Raw genomic sequence first — 13,400 nt, 5'->3', positions numbered from 1 at the left:
GGATTCTCGAACGAACATGTCCAAGATTAGTTCCAAGGGCATCCCCGAGAACATGTCCGGGATCAGTTCCGGGGACATTTCCGAAACCCATTTGAGTGCCCGGACTCCCGATCTAGTCACTTGTCAACTGTCAATATGAGAACCACGATTATAGGTACGGAATCTTCAAGAAGGCTTTAAAAAGAAAAGAAAGAGAGAAAGAAGCACTCATAAAGTTGCACTCCACTGTCCGACTTTGTCTCGAGATACCACCTCGGAAGTTCTAGTTGCTATGCCCTTTCTTCGTAAAGTGAGAATAGTTATGAGCCTATGAGGTTACTTTCGACCCTGGGTCAAACCTCGGTGGGTCCCTGCAAAATTTTTCTTTCTTTGACATGAGAAGCAGTGTCTAGAGCATCTGTGAGTTAATCGTGAGCATGGAAGCACAGGACCCTACGCATATATGTGTATATACGGGACTCAAAATACTGGAATGGTGCAATCCCAAGCAGAAAGGAGCACTCCTACACTGACTATCACAGCAGGGGCACTGAATATTCTATTAGAAAGATTGGCATTGACTGAAATCAGTCGTAGCGTTATATGTATGCAATACTCCAGCATTTCTCTTGAGAGTTGCTCCGGTCAGACTAGTCATGTTTAGGGAACTGGGGGACTGTTTTTGAGTTGATTGATGATTTTATTACGGTTCTCTCGCGAGTGTAATTTATGGGATAAACATATTTTTAAGGAGCAGGGATGAAAATGGAAATATGACCGCGTAACTCAATCATTTTCTTCCTCATATTATTTGTACATCATCTGGTGGGGTATTGAAGAATTATAGCTATTTCAAGCAGCCTATTGGGAATTCAGTAACTGCGTAGGCAAAGGGATCAAGGTGTACAGATGGTGTTGCTGGCGACTTGGGTTATGAAAAGGAATTTTTAGAACACCATCGCAGAGACTTGCACTTATGACTAGCAGAATGGTGGAAGTTGGATTCGGTCCTAGTTTGGGCCACCCCAAATCGAGACTCAGTCCCCTGGAAATGACGAGATAAGTTTCTATCTCTCTATCTTTATTTTATTCAGTTAAATTTTGTGTGTTAAAATTTGCGGTATGGATAAATGTCTTATGATAAAATCCGTGAAAAAGAAATTTCAAAGTATCAGGTCTAAAATGGCCTCTCTGACAGTTAATAAAGGCTAGCGAATTATTTTGCCTTTATACCTTCACCACTGCTTTGGAGCACAACTACGGAGACTTTTAATAATCTTGTAATTCCAATAATAATGGTTAGGTGTGCTCCTATACAAGAAGCCTAGAACTTCCCTTCTGATGCTTGTTAGCTTTTGATATTTTTACAAAGCAAATATTTGAGCTCGTGAAAGAAAGTACTAGAAAATGTTCGGCTGAATTTATTTGCAAAAAAAAAAAAAAATGGGAGTTATGGTAGCCCTGATCTTTTGGTAACAGAGGCTATTTTCCTGGAACCAAATATAGGGAGCAGGTTTTTGAGCTCTTACGGTAGTGATGGGAATTGGTCTCATCTTGATAGTCTCCCATTGGATTTGTTGATCTTTTTCTATAGCACTTGTGCAGGAGCTTTGTTTTTATTATGCAAACAAATAAAGCGAAAAGGAAAGCCCTCAAGGTCACATTCCGAGAGCATTGTTCGAGGGTCGAGGACGTGACCTCGCTAAAAAACAAGGGCTTCGAGGACGTGACCTCGTTAAAAAACAAGGGCTTCGAGGACGTGACCTCGTTAAAAAACAAGGGATTCGAGGACGTGACCTAGTTAAAAAACAAGGGATTCGAGGACGTGACCTCGTTAAAAAACAAGGGATTCGAGGACGTGACCTCGTTAAAAAACAAGGGCTTCGAGGACGTGACCTCGTTAAAAAACAAGGGATTCGAGGACGTGACCTCGTTAAAAAACAAGGGATTCGAGGAGGTGACCTCTTTAAAAAACAAAGGATGAGAGAAGTAAGAACCTCGGTAAAAAATCAGGAGCCCGCCCTTAATAGGGGACTAACGGGAGAACGTCCGACCTCGGACTTGGCCCCCTCCTGATTTTGGACAGGGGGGTGAGCCCGCCCTTAATAGGGGACTAACGGGAGAATGTCCAACATTGGCATTTGGTTTTTTGACGTTGATTCATTTTCACAGGCTTTGTGTTCCCAGGACAAATCACTCCGGCTAGCTCTTCTCAGACCGGAGTGCTTTGGGGGGGTAAGAGCTTGGGAGATTAGCTATCGAATATTTAATACATAAAATCCCGTTGACATTTCCGATAACTTTCGGATTAGTTTAAAGGAAGAGGAGTAATAATCGGGAGAGGAGTAATAACCTCGTTAAAAAACAAGGAGGAAAGTTCGATCTCGGACAATGGACCGCCCCTCTTGGTCGAGGACAGGGGGGGTGATGAGGAAAGTCCGATCTCGGACAATGGACCGCCCCTCTTGGTCGAGGACAGGGGGGTGATGAGGAAAGTCCGATCTCGGACAATGGACTGCCCCTCTTGGTCGAGGACAGGGGGGTGATGAGGAAAGTCAGATCTCGGACAATGGACCGCCCCTCTTGGTAGAGGATGCTTAGCAATTATCCCCCATCCAAGCTGTTAATCTATTTGATTATTGAATATTTGCTGGGGATATTTCCGGGGGAACAGTATTATTTTCCGGGGTTGACCGTCGTCCCCCGTCTATTCAGAACTAAGAAAGAAATTGTAGCCGATGACGACCTGCGTTGCTAGGTCTATATTCATATGTGCATAAAAGGAGGAATGCCTCCCGAGGACCAACTTCTTTAAGTTGGGTGAGAATACTCATAGAGTTCTTTCTTGAATAGAAGACTCTTCTTTCGGATAAAGAGATGAGAAAAATGTTGACGTCGGGCATATCGCCTATATAAAGTTGAAAAGGGTGCAGTCCGAGACTGTCTTCCTCTGAAGAATGGAGGGTAGTGTCGGGTTGGGATAGTGAATCTCTCTTGAATAAAGAGGTAATCCCGGACTCCACCTCCCTGCCTAACAATGTGAATCCCATCCATGAACTGTGAAGAAACCTTTTATTGGGTAAGGCCGAAATGCCTACATCCCGACCTTCGGATAGCTCTAAGGAGTCCAGGAATTCAAACAGAAGCAAGACCGTCCACGGATAACATTGAAATGATTGCTAAGAACGCCAGAGAAGCTGATTTACCGAGTGCTGTAGATTAGCGATAACGGATTCGGCTTGGGAAATTACAATTCCCCATCTCCAAGATCATTTGTTGCTTGGGAACCCTTGAGAACGGGGAGTGAACCCCTTTAACAAATCGGGTTAGGGAAACGTCCCCTACAGCAGATTTTGCTCCCGGGACACCATTGATGTTCGAACTCCTATGGTGGGATAACACAAAAAGGAATGGGATGTCCCGTGGACTATTCCTCCTTGTATAAGGAGGTTTGCCTCGGACGAGGAAACTAGAAAATTTCCCTCGGACAAAACGTCCCCTGGTGGATAAGGGAACGAATCGAGCGTCAGCTCATTGCAGATTGGATCCACTAAGTTGGAAAGAAAGTAGCGAGTAAAGCTCGTCTTGGGATAGAGTGGAAACTTACCTCGGATGAGGAGACGGATCTAACCCCCGGAAAACATGTGATGAAGTAAGGATAACTATAATGGCTGACCTCCATCGGGTGAAAGACCATGTCTTCGGATTTGGACGATTACCCTCTCTCGGATGGAGAGACAACCCCAGAAACTATTTTTTCTTGGATAGAGGGAGGTAGCTCTGGGGCAACTTCGGGCCCCACTCCTCTCCAGACATGGGGTAGAAGGGAAATCCGCATAAACTTTGCCAATTTGAGCGAGCAGGCCCCAAATTGTGAATCGAGGAACCCTTTTCGGGTCTCGACTACCATACTTACCCAGAACGGACTCCTCGAACGCCTCTGATGTAGAGATCATGACTTGAAAGAGCGAACAATCGGAGCCTATACAATTGACCAGGAAAATCCGACAGGGATAAATCTGGGGCTTAGAATATTTTTGCACTCGGCCTTAAAAAGGGCCAGCTCGGGATGCCGGTGATGGCAATGAGCCTCAAGGGATAGGGATCGTCTCGACATCCCGTCGTGATTCGAGCGTGGTCACCCCGAACAATAAAGAGTCACCTCAGTTCATTATAAAAAAGGGTGAGACCGGATACAAGTCATTTCATTTGCCCAACGAGGAAGAGATGTCCTTCAACGTGAGGATGTTCAAGAAATTACAATAATCGAAGACAACAGACAACCCTGAAATAATATTATGCAGGGTAGTCATTTGATTACAAGTAATCCTAATACAGTGAAGAGGAATTGCCCGAGAATCTTGAAGGGATCATCCGCACAAATTCCAGGCACGGCTTGAACAGTTGGGCTCCCACAAGCTGTTGGGAAAAATTTGGGTGCTGCACAGTTCCTGTAGGCTGGACAGGAACAGGTTGGCGTAAAGCCGGGGGTCACACACCCTTATCTGTCTAAAGCCGAAGATCACACATTCAATAGAACCACCGTGAAGAGTGAATGCTCCAGGGCCATCTTTGATGGATTTGTGAATATGCTCGGTCGTAAAGACTGCACCGGGGATAAAGAACATTGTGAGAAAATTTGAAGAGTCCAAATAGGATGAAAGGAAGGGATCTGATCTCTAGAACAGGAATGAGAAGAGAGGAAAATCTATTCAAATGAGCAATCTGGAGACCAATGACCTTCTAGCAAAGGAAGTGGCGAATAAATAGGAGAATAATGACAATCGATGCACACACGATTTACGGGGTGTTAGGTGAGCCTAACTAAAGGCGAATTTATGATGGAAATAAATTCTTGATTGCTGGCCATAAATGGCTTGGAGCCGCGTGAAACGACAGTCAAAGAAACACTCAAGTTTTCATGGGACCAAAGGAGGGCATTATGCAAGTTGGATGAGGAATGGTCGATGAGTCAGTCAAATGACAGAGATTCCATTAGGTAAATTCTCCATACCTTTATACTAAAGATAGGAGAATTGGGGGGTAATTGTTAGGGAATATTCGTCCCCTATCAAAGGTGAGGCCACAATGTGAGGCCAGATTTGCCCTCTAATGGAATCCTAGACTCCGGACTCCGGTTTGGTCTCCAGACCTTGAGACTTGGTCAAGAGCAGCCTTCAGTATTTATTGGGCAAGTCAAATCAAGTCAGGGAAGATATAAAACGACTACATGGAGCCTTGCGCTTGACAGGGGTAAAAAGGACATATAGCACATAGGGGTATAAAAAGGGAGTATAGAAATTATTAAAGGGCAATTCATTATTCTCTGAGATCTCTCTCTCTCTCTCTCTCTCTCTCCTCTTTTTACAAACACTGGACTGACTTGATCGTCGGAGGAGGCTCCGCCGGCACCCCCGGCGGGTCTTTGTTGTTTTGCAGGTCAGGGCGCGGATGAAGGGACGTCTCTGATGATGCCACGTCACCGGCCCAAAAAAAATCATCAACAGGTTCAATGAGCCTTCAGATAGTGAAGGAAACCATGTGGGCATCAATATCAATGGCATGTCTTCAGCAGCAACTAAACCTGCTAGTTACTCTGTCAACGGCAGTGAATTACACGAAAATGAAATTGACTTGGAGAGCGGCGATCCAATCCATGCCTGGATATATGATGGCATTGAAAAAGTTGTGAATGTAACGATATCTCCTGCATCGAAACCGAAACCAGCCAGACCCCTCATTTCCTACCGCAAGGACCTCACCCCATATCTTAAGGAGAGCATGTACGTTGGTTTCTCTGCCGCAACGGGCGAGAAATCAAGCTCTCTTTACATTTTAGGATGGAGCTTTGCAGTGAACGGAGCGGCTCCGCCTCTAGATATCTCTAAACTTCCCCTGCCAACCCCATCTAGAAATCTTTCATGGCTAACATGACTTGCTGCTGGGAATCATCAAAGGGTGGATACGGGAGAAAGTCACCAAGGAACATTGCTGAAGAACAGGGGATTGGACAAAGTTCATGAAGATAAATCATAGTCATCCACCGGGGAGAACTCCATGTTTAGGCCATGGTCTTCAGCCTGTTCAAAAGTTGAATCTATGACACTGTAGAATGGCCATGAAGGCTGAGGAAGCTCACGCTGCATCATCTTTTGATAGTTTCTGCAGGGTAGAGAAACTTTTGTGATGGAGTTTACTTTTCTGGTAGGCCAAGTATTTACATATATATATATATAATTGGTGAAGAATGTATAGACAGATTAGCATAAAATAATTAAACAGAAAGACTATAAGCCAATCACTCTCAGCCACTTTTTCTGCAGAGTTTCATTCCAGCAAGGTTCCCATCCGAGTCTTCTTCCTTTCTTTGGCTGCTTCTTGGAGGTTGCTTTTGGTTGCATGTAATCACGAATTTAATTCATATATAATATCTTAATAATCTAGATTCCTTGTAGAACCCTTCATGTCTTTTCAATGTAATTACCTTTCAACTCCTAATAAATATATAATCTTATGCGAAAAGAACATGCCAACAATGGTATAAGGCCATGTAATGACACCGACCCCTAGTGACACCTTAATTAAGCTAATACATTGTTTAAAAACACCTTAATTAAACTAGACAAACCTCTAGTTAGACGGCTTTGTGGTCAGCATAATATATTCTTTTCATTAGAAAAGGACAATTAGTAGAGACAATTAATTAGCTCGCATGAAAACATTTTATTGGTTAAATCACGTAATCACCATTTAGGTCAGGGTAATGTTACTCTTTTACACCCATTTCATATAGGTTGACGTGAACGTTACTCGGTATGAAATGAGTATAAAAAGTCTCATTTTCTACGTGTTAAAGGTCAAACTTAACACAAACTTGGATTCAAGATTATACCCTCTTCAATTTGGATAAAGTTTTCTTCTAAACTGAATTGGAATGAATAAGTTTACTTTCAAACTGGGTTGGATGAATTTCCTCCGACCCGTGTCAATTTAGTAAACCATTTGAGAAGTACTGTGGTCGAATTCAGAGACTCAATTAATCATCTAGTACAAATATGTATTATTTAGTGGAAGCATTGGGTAGGGGTCATTAGCAATTAATCATTTGATTATAGAGTCTGAAAGCATAGTTTGACGCAACTTCAATTCATGCAAACACTTTTTGTCTTTTTCATTGTCAAACATAATCATGATCGCAGTATTAAATCTTGCTAATCGAATAAGGATTACCGTAACCGAATCTTGAGATTTTGCACGTAAGGTATATTGGTAAAAAAAATCCTCCATTAATTATTAATCCAACTGCAAAACGGCTTCCTATATATATGGATTATGGACCGACCAATATCAACGTACGGGACATTTATAAATTACTTTTGGCAATTCTATGGCGACCAGATCTTTAAATACATACTTAGAATATTAATTAAATTCACATTTTCTTAATTATAAGCTTAAGTTTTGGGGATAATTTGAAACTTAATATGATTTCGGAGTAGAAATTTTAAGTTTTTACCATAACTCGTAATTCACGTCTATTTTAGTTAAATATTTTATGTATTGAGCTTCATTTTTTTTAGAAATGCTAGAGTTCATTCTAATGTTCTTCTGGTGTCTATCTGGAATGAAATAAATATAATAAATTTTAGTAGTATGATAAACTAAATTGACACTTGGTTTAATGATAAATCGAAAATTATTTTATATAAAGAAAACTTTAAATTATAAAAAGAACTTGACCCAACATCCTGCTTTTGTTTATAGCTAGATCTTTTCCCACCCCGAATTCTTTTCTTCCTATAGTTTCAAGGAATAAGAAAAAACAAACTCACGCACAAAATAATGTGAAAAAGCAATTGGAGAAGATCATATTGGGTGCTTTGGTTTGTGATGATGGCTATAATATATAAGAAGTATACCATCATCGCCATTGGCTAATGCCTACAATAAGAAGTCTGGACTAGAAAACTATTTCATATATATATATAAAACTGATTTTTCTTGACTCTGACAATTACATTGATTAGTAACCAATCTAAACGATGCAAATGTATGTGACTAAGGAAACAGATTCTTTTCCGTTGAAATGCCCTCCACTTATAAAGGACTGGCTCCTCTCCAATTGGTTTCAACTGGTAACCGCTGTCTCAGTCTTTAAAGCCAATCCAACAAAACAACCAAGGAATGTTTTTTTGTAGCATTTCACATACGTGTCGTATATGCATAACATACGTAGAACTAACATTTTGTTGACCAACAGTCTAACACCCTTCTTTCTCACCACATTTTCTGCAACTTTTTTCTGGATCTCCTTTCTCTCTATCTCCCCAAAAGAAAACACCATCGAAGGAAAAAAGTTCGTCAACGAACTGTAGGAAGGCGAAGATTGACGTCTGGATATATCTCGAAGAAACCATCGCAAAAGATGGCTTCTTTCGGTCGTTGTCTTTATTTGTTCCACTTTTTCTTTCTTCCAACATGCTTGGCCTCCTCTTCCACCTTCCTTTCAAGTAATTTCTTCCCCCCCCTCCCCTTTTCTTTTTTCTTTTTTTTTTTTAAATTCATTTCTCTTTGTTTTCCTGCTATGGAGTTTTAGGCAACATTTGCTTTGACGTAATACGTTTTCTAATTTAAAACATTTCCACTTGACATAATTTTGGGAAAACTTAATAGTTTTTGGGTGTTTGGATATTACCCTAGAAATATCTTCTTGAAACCATTATATGTTGTTTGGTTAGCACTGAAAATAATTTTCAGGGAAAATACTTTCCGCTATGGAGTGGTTCTAGTAGGAGTTGATGCTGGTAGGAGACAAAACAGAGTAATTCTAGATGCCATATTCATGTCCCTCTTGTGTCTTTCTAAAAGTGAGATGGCTTTTAAAATTACTATTGGGCTTGTAATTTGAATTTTGATCAAATGGTAATTTTAAAAGTCACATCATTTTTAGATGAACACAAGAGAGATATAGGTATGAAATCTAGAATTACTCGACAAAATAGTGTGTAGGAAGTTCATCGGGATGAGAGGAAAAAAGAAATCTGAATTTCATGTTTGATTATGTGCAGCATGCGGGGTAGACCTAGAGTCTAAGAATTATACAATCATCACAGGCCGGTGCAAAGGACCCAAATTCCCGCCGCTGGCTTGTTGTAATGCTTTGAAGGACTTCGCTTGCACTTATGCAGATGCTATTAATGGCATGACAGCTGATTGCTTCACAATCATGTTCAGCTACATTAACTTCTTTGGAGATTACCCGCCAAGCCTGCTTGCCAACATGTGCAACGAAGGAAAGCTTACTCTTAATTGCACCAATATAAAGGAAGCCACAGAGAAGGCTCAGAAGAGTAATGGAGTGAATATTGCTGCTACACAGTCCACTTTGCTAATGATCACTGCTGGTCTCTCAGTCTTATTATTAATCCATTCGTTCTAAAGGGTGGATAACCACTCTATTTGTACTTATTGATTTGTTCTGCCCCTGTCCTCAAATATAGTTGCCTCCAATCTGGCTTTCCCCTCGTAGAGTTTAGAGTTTCATCCAATCTGCCCGGGCAAGTAAGACCCATAGAAGTCATCTCACACTTGCCTACCTAGATTGCAAACAATCCAAGCAGGCAAGTGCATCGAATCTCAATCCTTTAATGTCAAGTCATAACATATTAACAAACAAACCAATGTGCTTTTTTTAAAAAAAAAAAAAAAAAAAAAAAAAAAAAAAAAAAAAAAAAAAAAAAAGATATCGAAAATCACTCATTTAGTGTTTGAGAAAAAATGTGTTAGTGTGACATAAAGGTAAAAGAAATTTTGAATTTGTTGCGAGTAAAATGTGAGAAAAGTTATTTTTTAATGTTTTCACTTTTTTGGATAGAAATAAGAACGGAGAAAGGAGATCTCGATCTTTATCAAACAAGCCCAAACTTCAAGCCCTGTAAGAAATTTTTCTTTGCAAAATTTTCGTTCACTGTTGTCCCTTGATGAGTGAAAGAATATAGAAGGCTAAAACATTTACAATGATGTTAGTTTGGAGATTGAAGTGACATGGAAATCATGTACTCTAAACATCTTCAGGCAGGGGATTTTATGCAAGCAAATAACATAATGTAAGAATTGAAATTCGAGGACCGTGGATCTACCGCAGATAAAAAGCATAGGAATGGGGTTCCGTCTTCGTGATCACAAATCAACATGATTGTCAACAAAGAAATGGAAATCTAACCCCCAATTCAAATTCTTGCCATGTCTACATTCTTTTTTTCTTTTTTCTTTTTTTAATGACGATGAACCCCTTACCTCAATGGAATCTACATTGTGGTGCAAACTCCAGAGATTTACCAAGTTGCCAACGTCCTCTCAATGTTTCCAAGCAACTTTTATAGTTTGTGAAATCACACAAGAAATGGCATGATTTCTAATGCACGAAGACCAACTATCTAAAACAAAAGCATCACTCAAAGTTATATTTTTATTCAAATTGCTCTCCAATTGCTATATCAGAGGTTCAGTATTTGTATACAAGATCAAAAGGACCTATTTTAGTTTTCTTTCTCATTATTTCTTTTTACCTTTTAAGGTAAGCAATAGCTAAAGCACAATTCAGCTTATCGGAGCTTTATCAAAACCTACATAATACATCTTTTATCTTAATTAGTTTTTTGATAAATAATAAAACAATCTCATTGAAAGCATCAGGCACTCCTAATGAAGTAAACAAAAGGAATCACCTAACTAGAAACAGCAAAACGAACAAGAAAGTCACTAAAACTAATCGACAAATGAGACATATACGCCGCCGTGCTCTCCCTGTCCTCAAAGTTTCTATCATTCATTAGCTTGCCAGAGGACATCTATTATCTTAATTACTAAGAATCGTATATTCAACTCTTCCATCTAGGGCCATTTACTTCTCTCATTCTGGAGAGTATGGCTTTACTATACCACAATTACAACAAAACTGGCTTCAAGGGTTGATCATGCCTAGAAGTTTCAAATGAAGCCATGTTTTCACTTAAGGAACCACTTACATTTCGCATGATCATACCAGGCAAGTCTAAAATAACACTCTTTCCCTACAAGACAGCTAAAGCATCTTCCCATGAATATCCCTAAAAGTAAGAATAGCAAACATCTACATATATCAGAATCAACCAAAATGAAACAAATAGCTCTCAAAAAATTCCGTCTTTCTTATTCAAGCAATAACAAAATACTTTGCAGGACAAACAAAGATACATTAACAGAATCAGAACCATAGTTAAGTACCTTTTGTCATGAAGCTCTAATAGAGTCAACAAACCCACTACTAAGCAGCCTCTCCACATACTTCCCCAATATATCCACCTCCAAGTTCACCTTCTGCCCAACATTCTTCGAAGGAATCACCACATTCTGCTGAGTATAAGCCACCAACATGAAATTAAAGCACTCCTCCTCATCAAACACATCCACCACCGTCAAACTAGTCCCATCCACCGCAATAAACCCTTTTGGCACTATATACCTCAACAAATCTCTCCCTGCCTTTACCTTTACCCACAAGGAATCCCCCTCAGGCTCCTTTGCCACTATCTCCCCCGTCCCATCCACATGTCCCTGCACGAAATGTCCACCCATTCGGCTCGTGGGCTGCACAGCCCGCTCCAAGTTCACCGCCGAGCCCTGTCCGAGCTCGACCAATGACGTCTTTCGCAGCGTTTCGGGCGACAAACCGACGGTGAATTCAGACAATTGGATGTCGAATTTCGTCACCGTAAGGCACGTACCGTTGACGGCAATGCTATCGCCGAGGTTTACGCCTTCAAGAACGGTCTTTGCGCCGATTCTCATGTCGAATCCGCCGTGTTCGGCGATACCCAGCTGCTTGATTTCGCCCATTTCTTCGACGATGCCGGTGAAGAGGCAGCAGATATGGGATTTGAAGCGGGTTTTTTTTATATTGGGTTTCTGGATTGGAAGGAAGAGTGTGAGAGTGGAAGGTCTAAAAATGGGGTTGAGTTTGAGGTGGGAATTGGGAGAGATAGTGGGTGGGTTGAAAATTAGGGTCTTGGAAAGAGAGGGTTTGCGGGTTTTTGAGAAAAAGCTGAGAGAGAAAGAAGAAACTGCCATAATTTTTTTAGAAAAAAAGATCTGTTTGGTTCTCGGGAAACTTCCTTCTCTTGTGCTAGCGCCCACCACACCTACATTTCCATCACGAAGTCAATGTCCTCATCATTCCAAAATTTCGACGATAGAAAGAGAGAAAAGAAAATCTCAGTTTATAAAGTTAACTTAGATCTGTCCGATAAGAAAACTCTATGTCTTTGGGGCTTTCTATTATGGGTTTTGGGATCTCACCAGGTCTATCCTCGACGGCGAAGACAACGCTAGAGACCAACTCCTGTTGCTTCTCTCTTAGACCTCTACGGCGAAGTAGCCCCTGCTAAGAACCGAATCCCAACCTCGCTCTCCTGGAATTGTTGGCCGGTAGAGAAGTTTACCATGCGAATGTCCGTTCGTCTTGTGTAGTGATGATTTTGCAGACCTTGCATTTAATAAAGTCAATGGCTCGTATTAAAACACCATAAGTTTATCATGCGTATGTCCGCAGCAAATCCAAAACCATGGTATGGCATAATGCAATCAACTATTTTTTGTCATCTTTTTATTATTTTAAAATGCAATTTTTTAAATTACTATTGAATCAAATTTCAAGAGTGATTCATTTCAAAGTCAATGAAAATTTTAAAAGTTATATCAATTTTGAAAAAATGAAAAAAGAACAAAAAATAGTCATAGCATTACTCGCCTAAACGTGAATTTGGTTGTAATATTTTGAGAAGTTCTTAAAGAGTTTCGATAAAAAGTAAAAGCTGATTTAATACCGACTATATCTGAAGAAAGTTGAAAATTAGTTTATAAAATTTTACATGTGTTTAAAAAAATAAAAAATTGAGAAATATTTTAGAAAATAAGAAGAGATCAAAATTGTAGCACTACAATGGCATTACCGCCACGTGGTGGTGCTCAAGCAACTTTGGTGATGGCCGCCAAAACTAACTAACGGCCAACACAACGCCACCAGAATTGGCTAGCGGGCACAATATGACTGCTAGATGTGTGGTCGCCAAATCTAGTAAGCAGCCACAGCAAGGCTACCATTGTACGACAGCGACCACCAAACACCACTTTCTTTTTCTTAATTTTAACTTTTTTTTTTAAATGTCGTATTTATTTTTTTGTTAAGTTTTGAATTTTAAGAAGAGTTTCATTGGCTGTTTTTTAAAAATGTGTGTTAGCGGTGAATTTCATATCTAAAAATCCGTTTGGTTTTATAAGAGTTTTCGGTGTTTAAAGAAGTTAGACAGAATTTTACGACATTTTACCAAACAATACAGTATTTGATTCTCAAATTCGCCAAATTACATTAACAATTCTACAAT

General features: G+C 40.1%; 1 protein-coding gene across 4 annotated transcripts; it reads right to left on the bottom strand.

Moving 5' to 3' along the window:
• Positions 1–8,951: 8,951 nt before the first annotated feature.
• LOC133873795 (riboflavin synthase-like) lies at positions 8,952–12,513 on the bottom strand. Of its 4 annotated transcripts, none has more exons than XM_062311564.1 (3): positions 12,316–12,513; positions 11,245–12,158; positions 8,952–9,575 (listed from the first exon to the last, which is right to left on the bottom strand). In XM_062311564.1, exon 2 carries the CDS (start codon positions 12,085–12,087, stop codon positions 11,251–11,253), a length of 837 nt encoding a protein of 278 aa, XP_062167548.1. In that variant the 5' UTR covers positions 12,088–12,158; positions 12,316–12,513; the 3' UTR covers positions 8,952–9,575; positions 11,245–11,250. The 4 variants fall into 4 exon arrangements, with proteins under 4 accessions (XP_062167548.1, XP_062167549.1, XP_062167547.1 ...); XM_062311565.1 differs by having other exon boundaries at positions 8,952–9,571; XM_062311563.1 differs by lacking the exon at positions 8,952–9,575 and adding an exon at positions 10,685–11,087.
• Between the last annotated feature and the right edge of the window lie 887 nt (positions 12,514–13,400).

The sequence above is a fragment of the Alnus glutinosa genome, chromosome 7 (assembly GCF_958979055.1).
Source record: "Alnus glutinosa chromosome 7, dhAlnGlut1.1, whole genome shotgun sequence".
NCBI classification, from domain to species: domain Eukaryota; kingdom Viridiplantae; phylum Streptophyta; class Magnoliopsida; order Fagales; family Betulaceae; genus Alnus; species Alnus glutinosa.
Note: the sequence above shows the minus strand (reverse complement) of the source record. Positions and strands in the feature narration are given on the sequence as shown.

What these genes read in the sequence shown, in the direction of transcription:
- LOC133873795 (XM_062311564.1), bottom strand. Translation starts at nt 12,087, where the DNA reads ATGGCAGTTTCTTCTTTCTCTCTCAGCTTTTTCTCAAAAACCCGCAAA.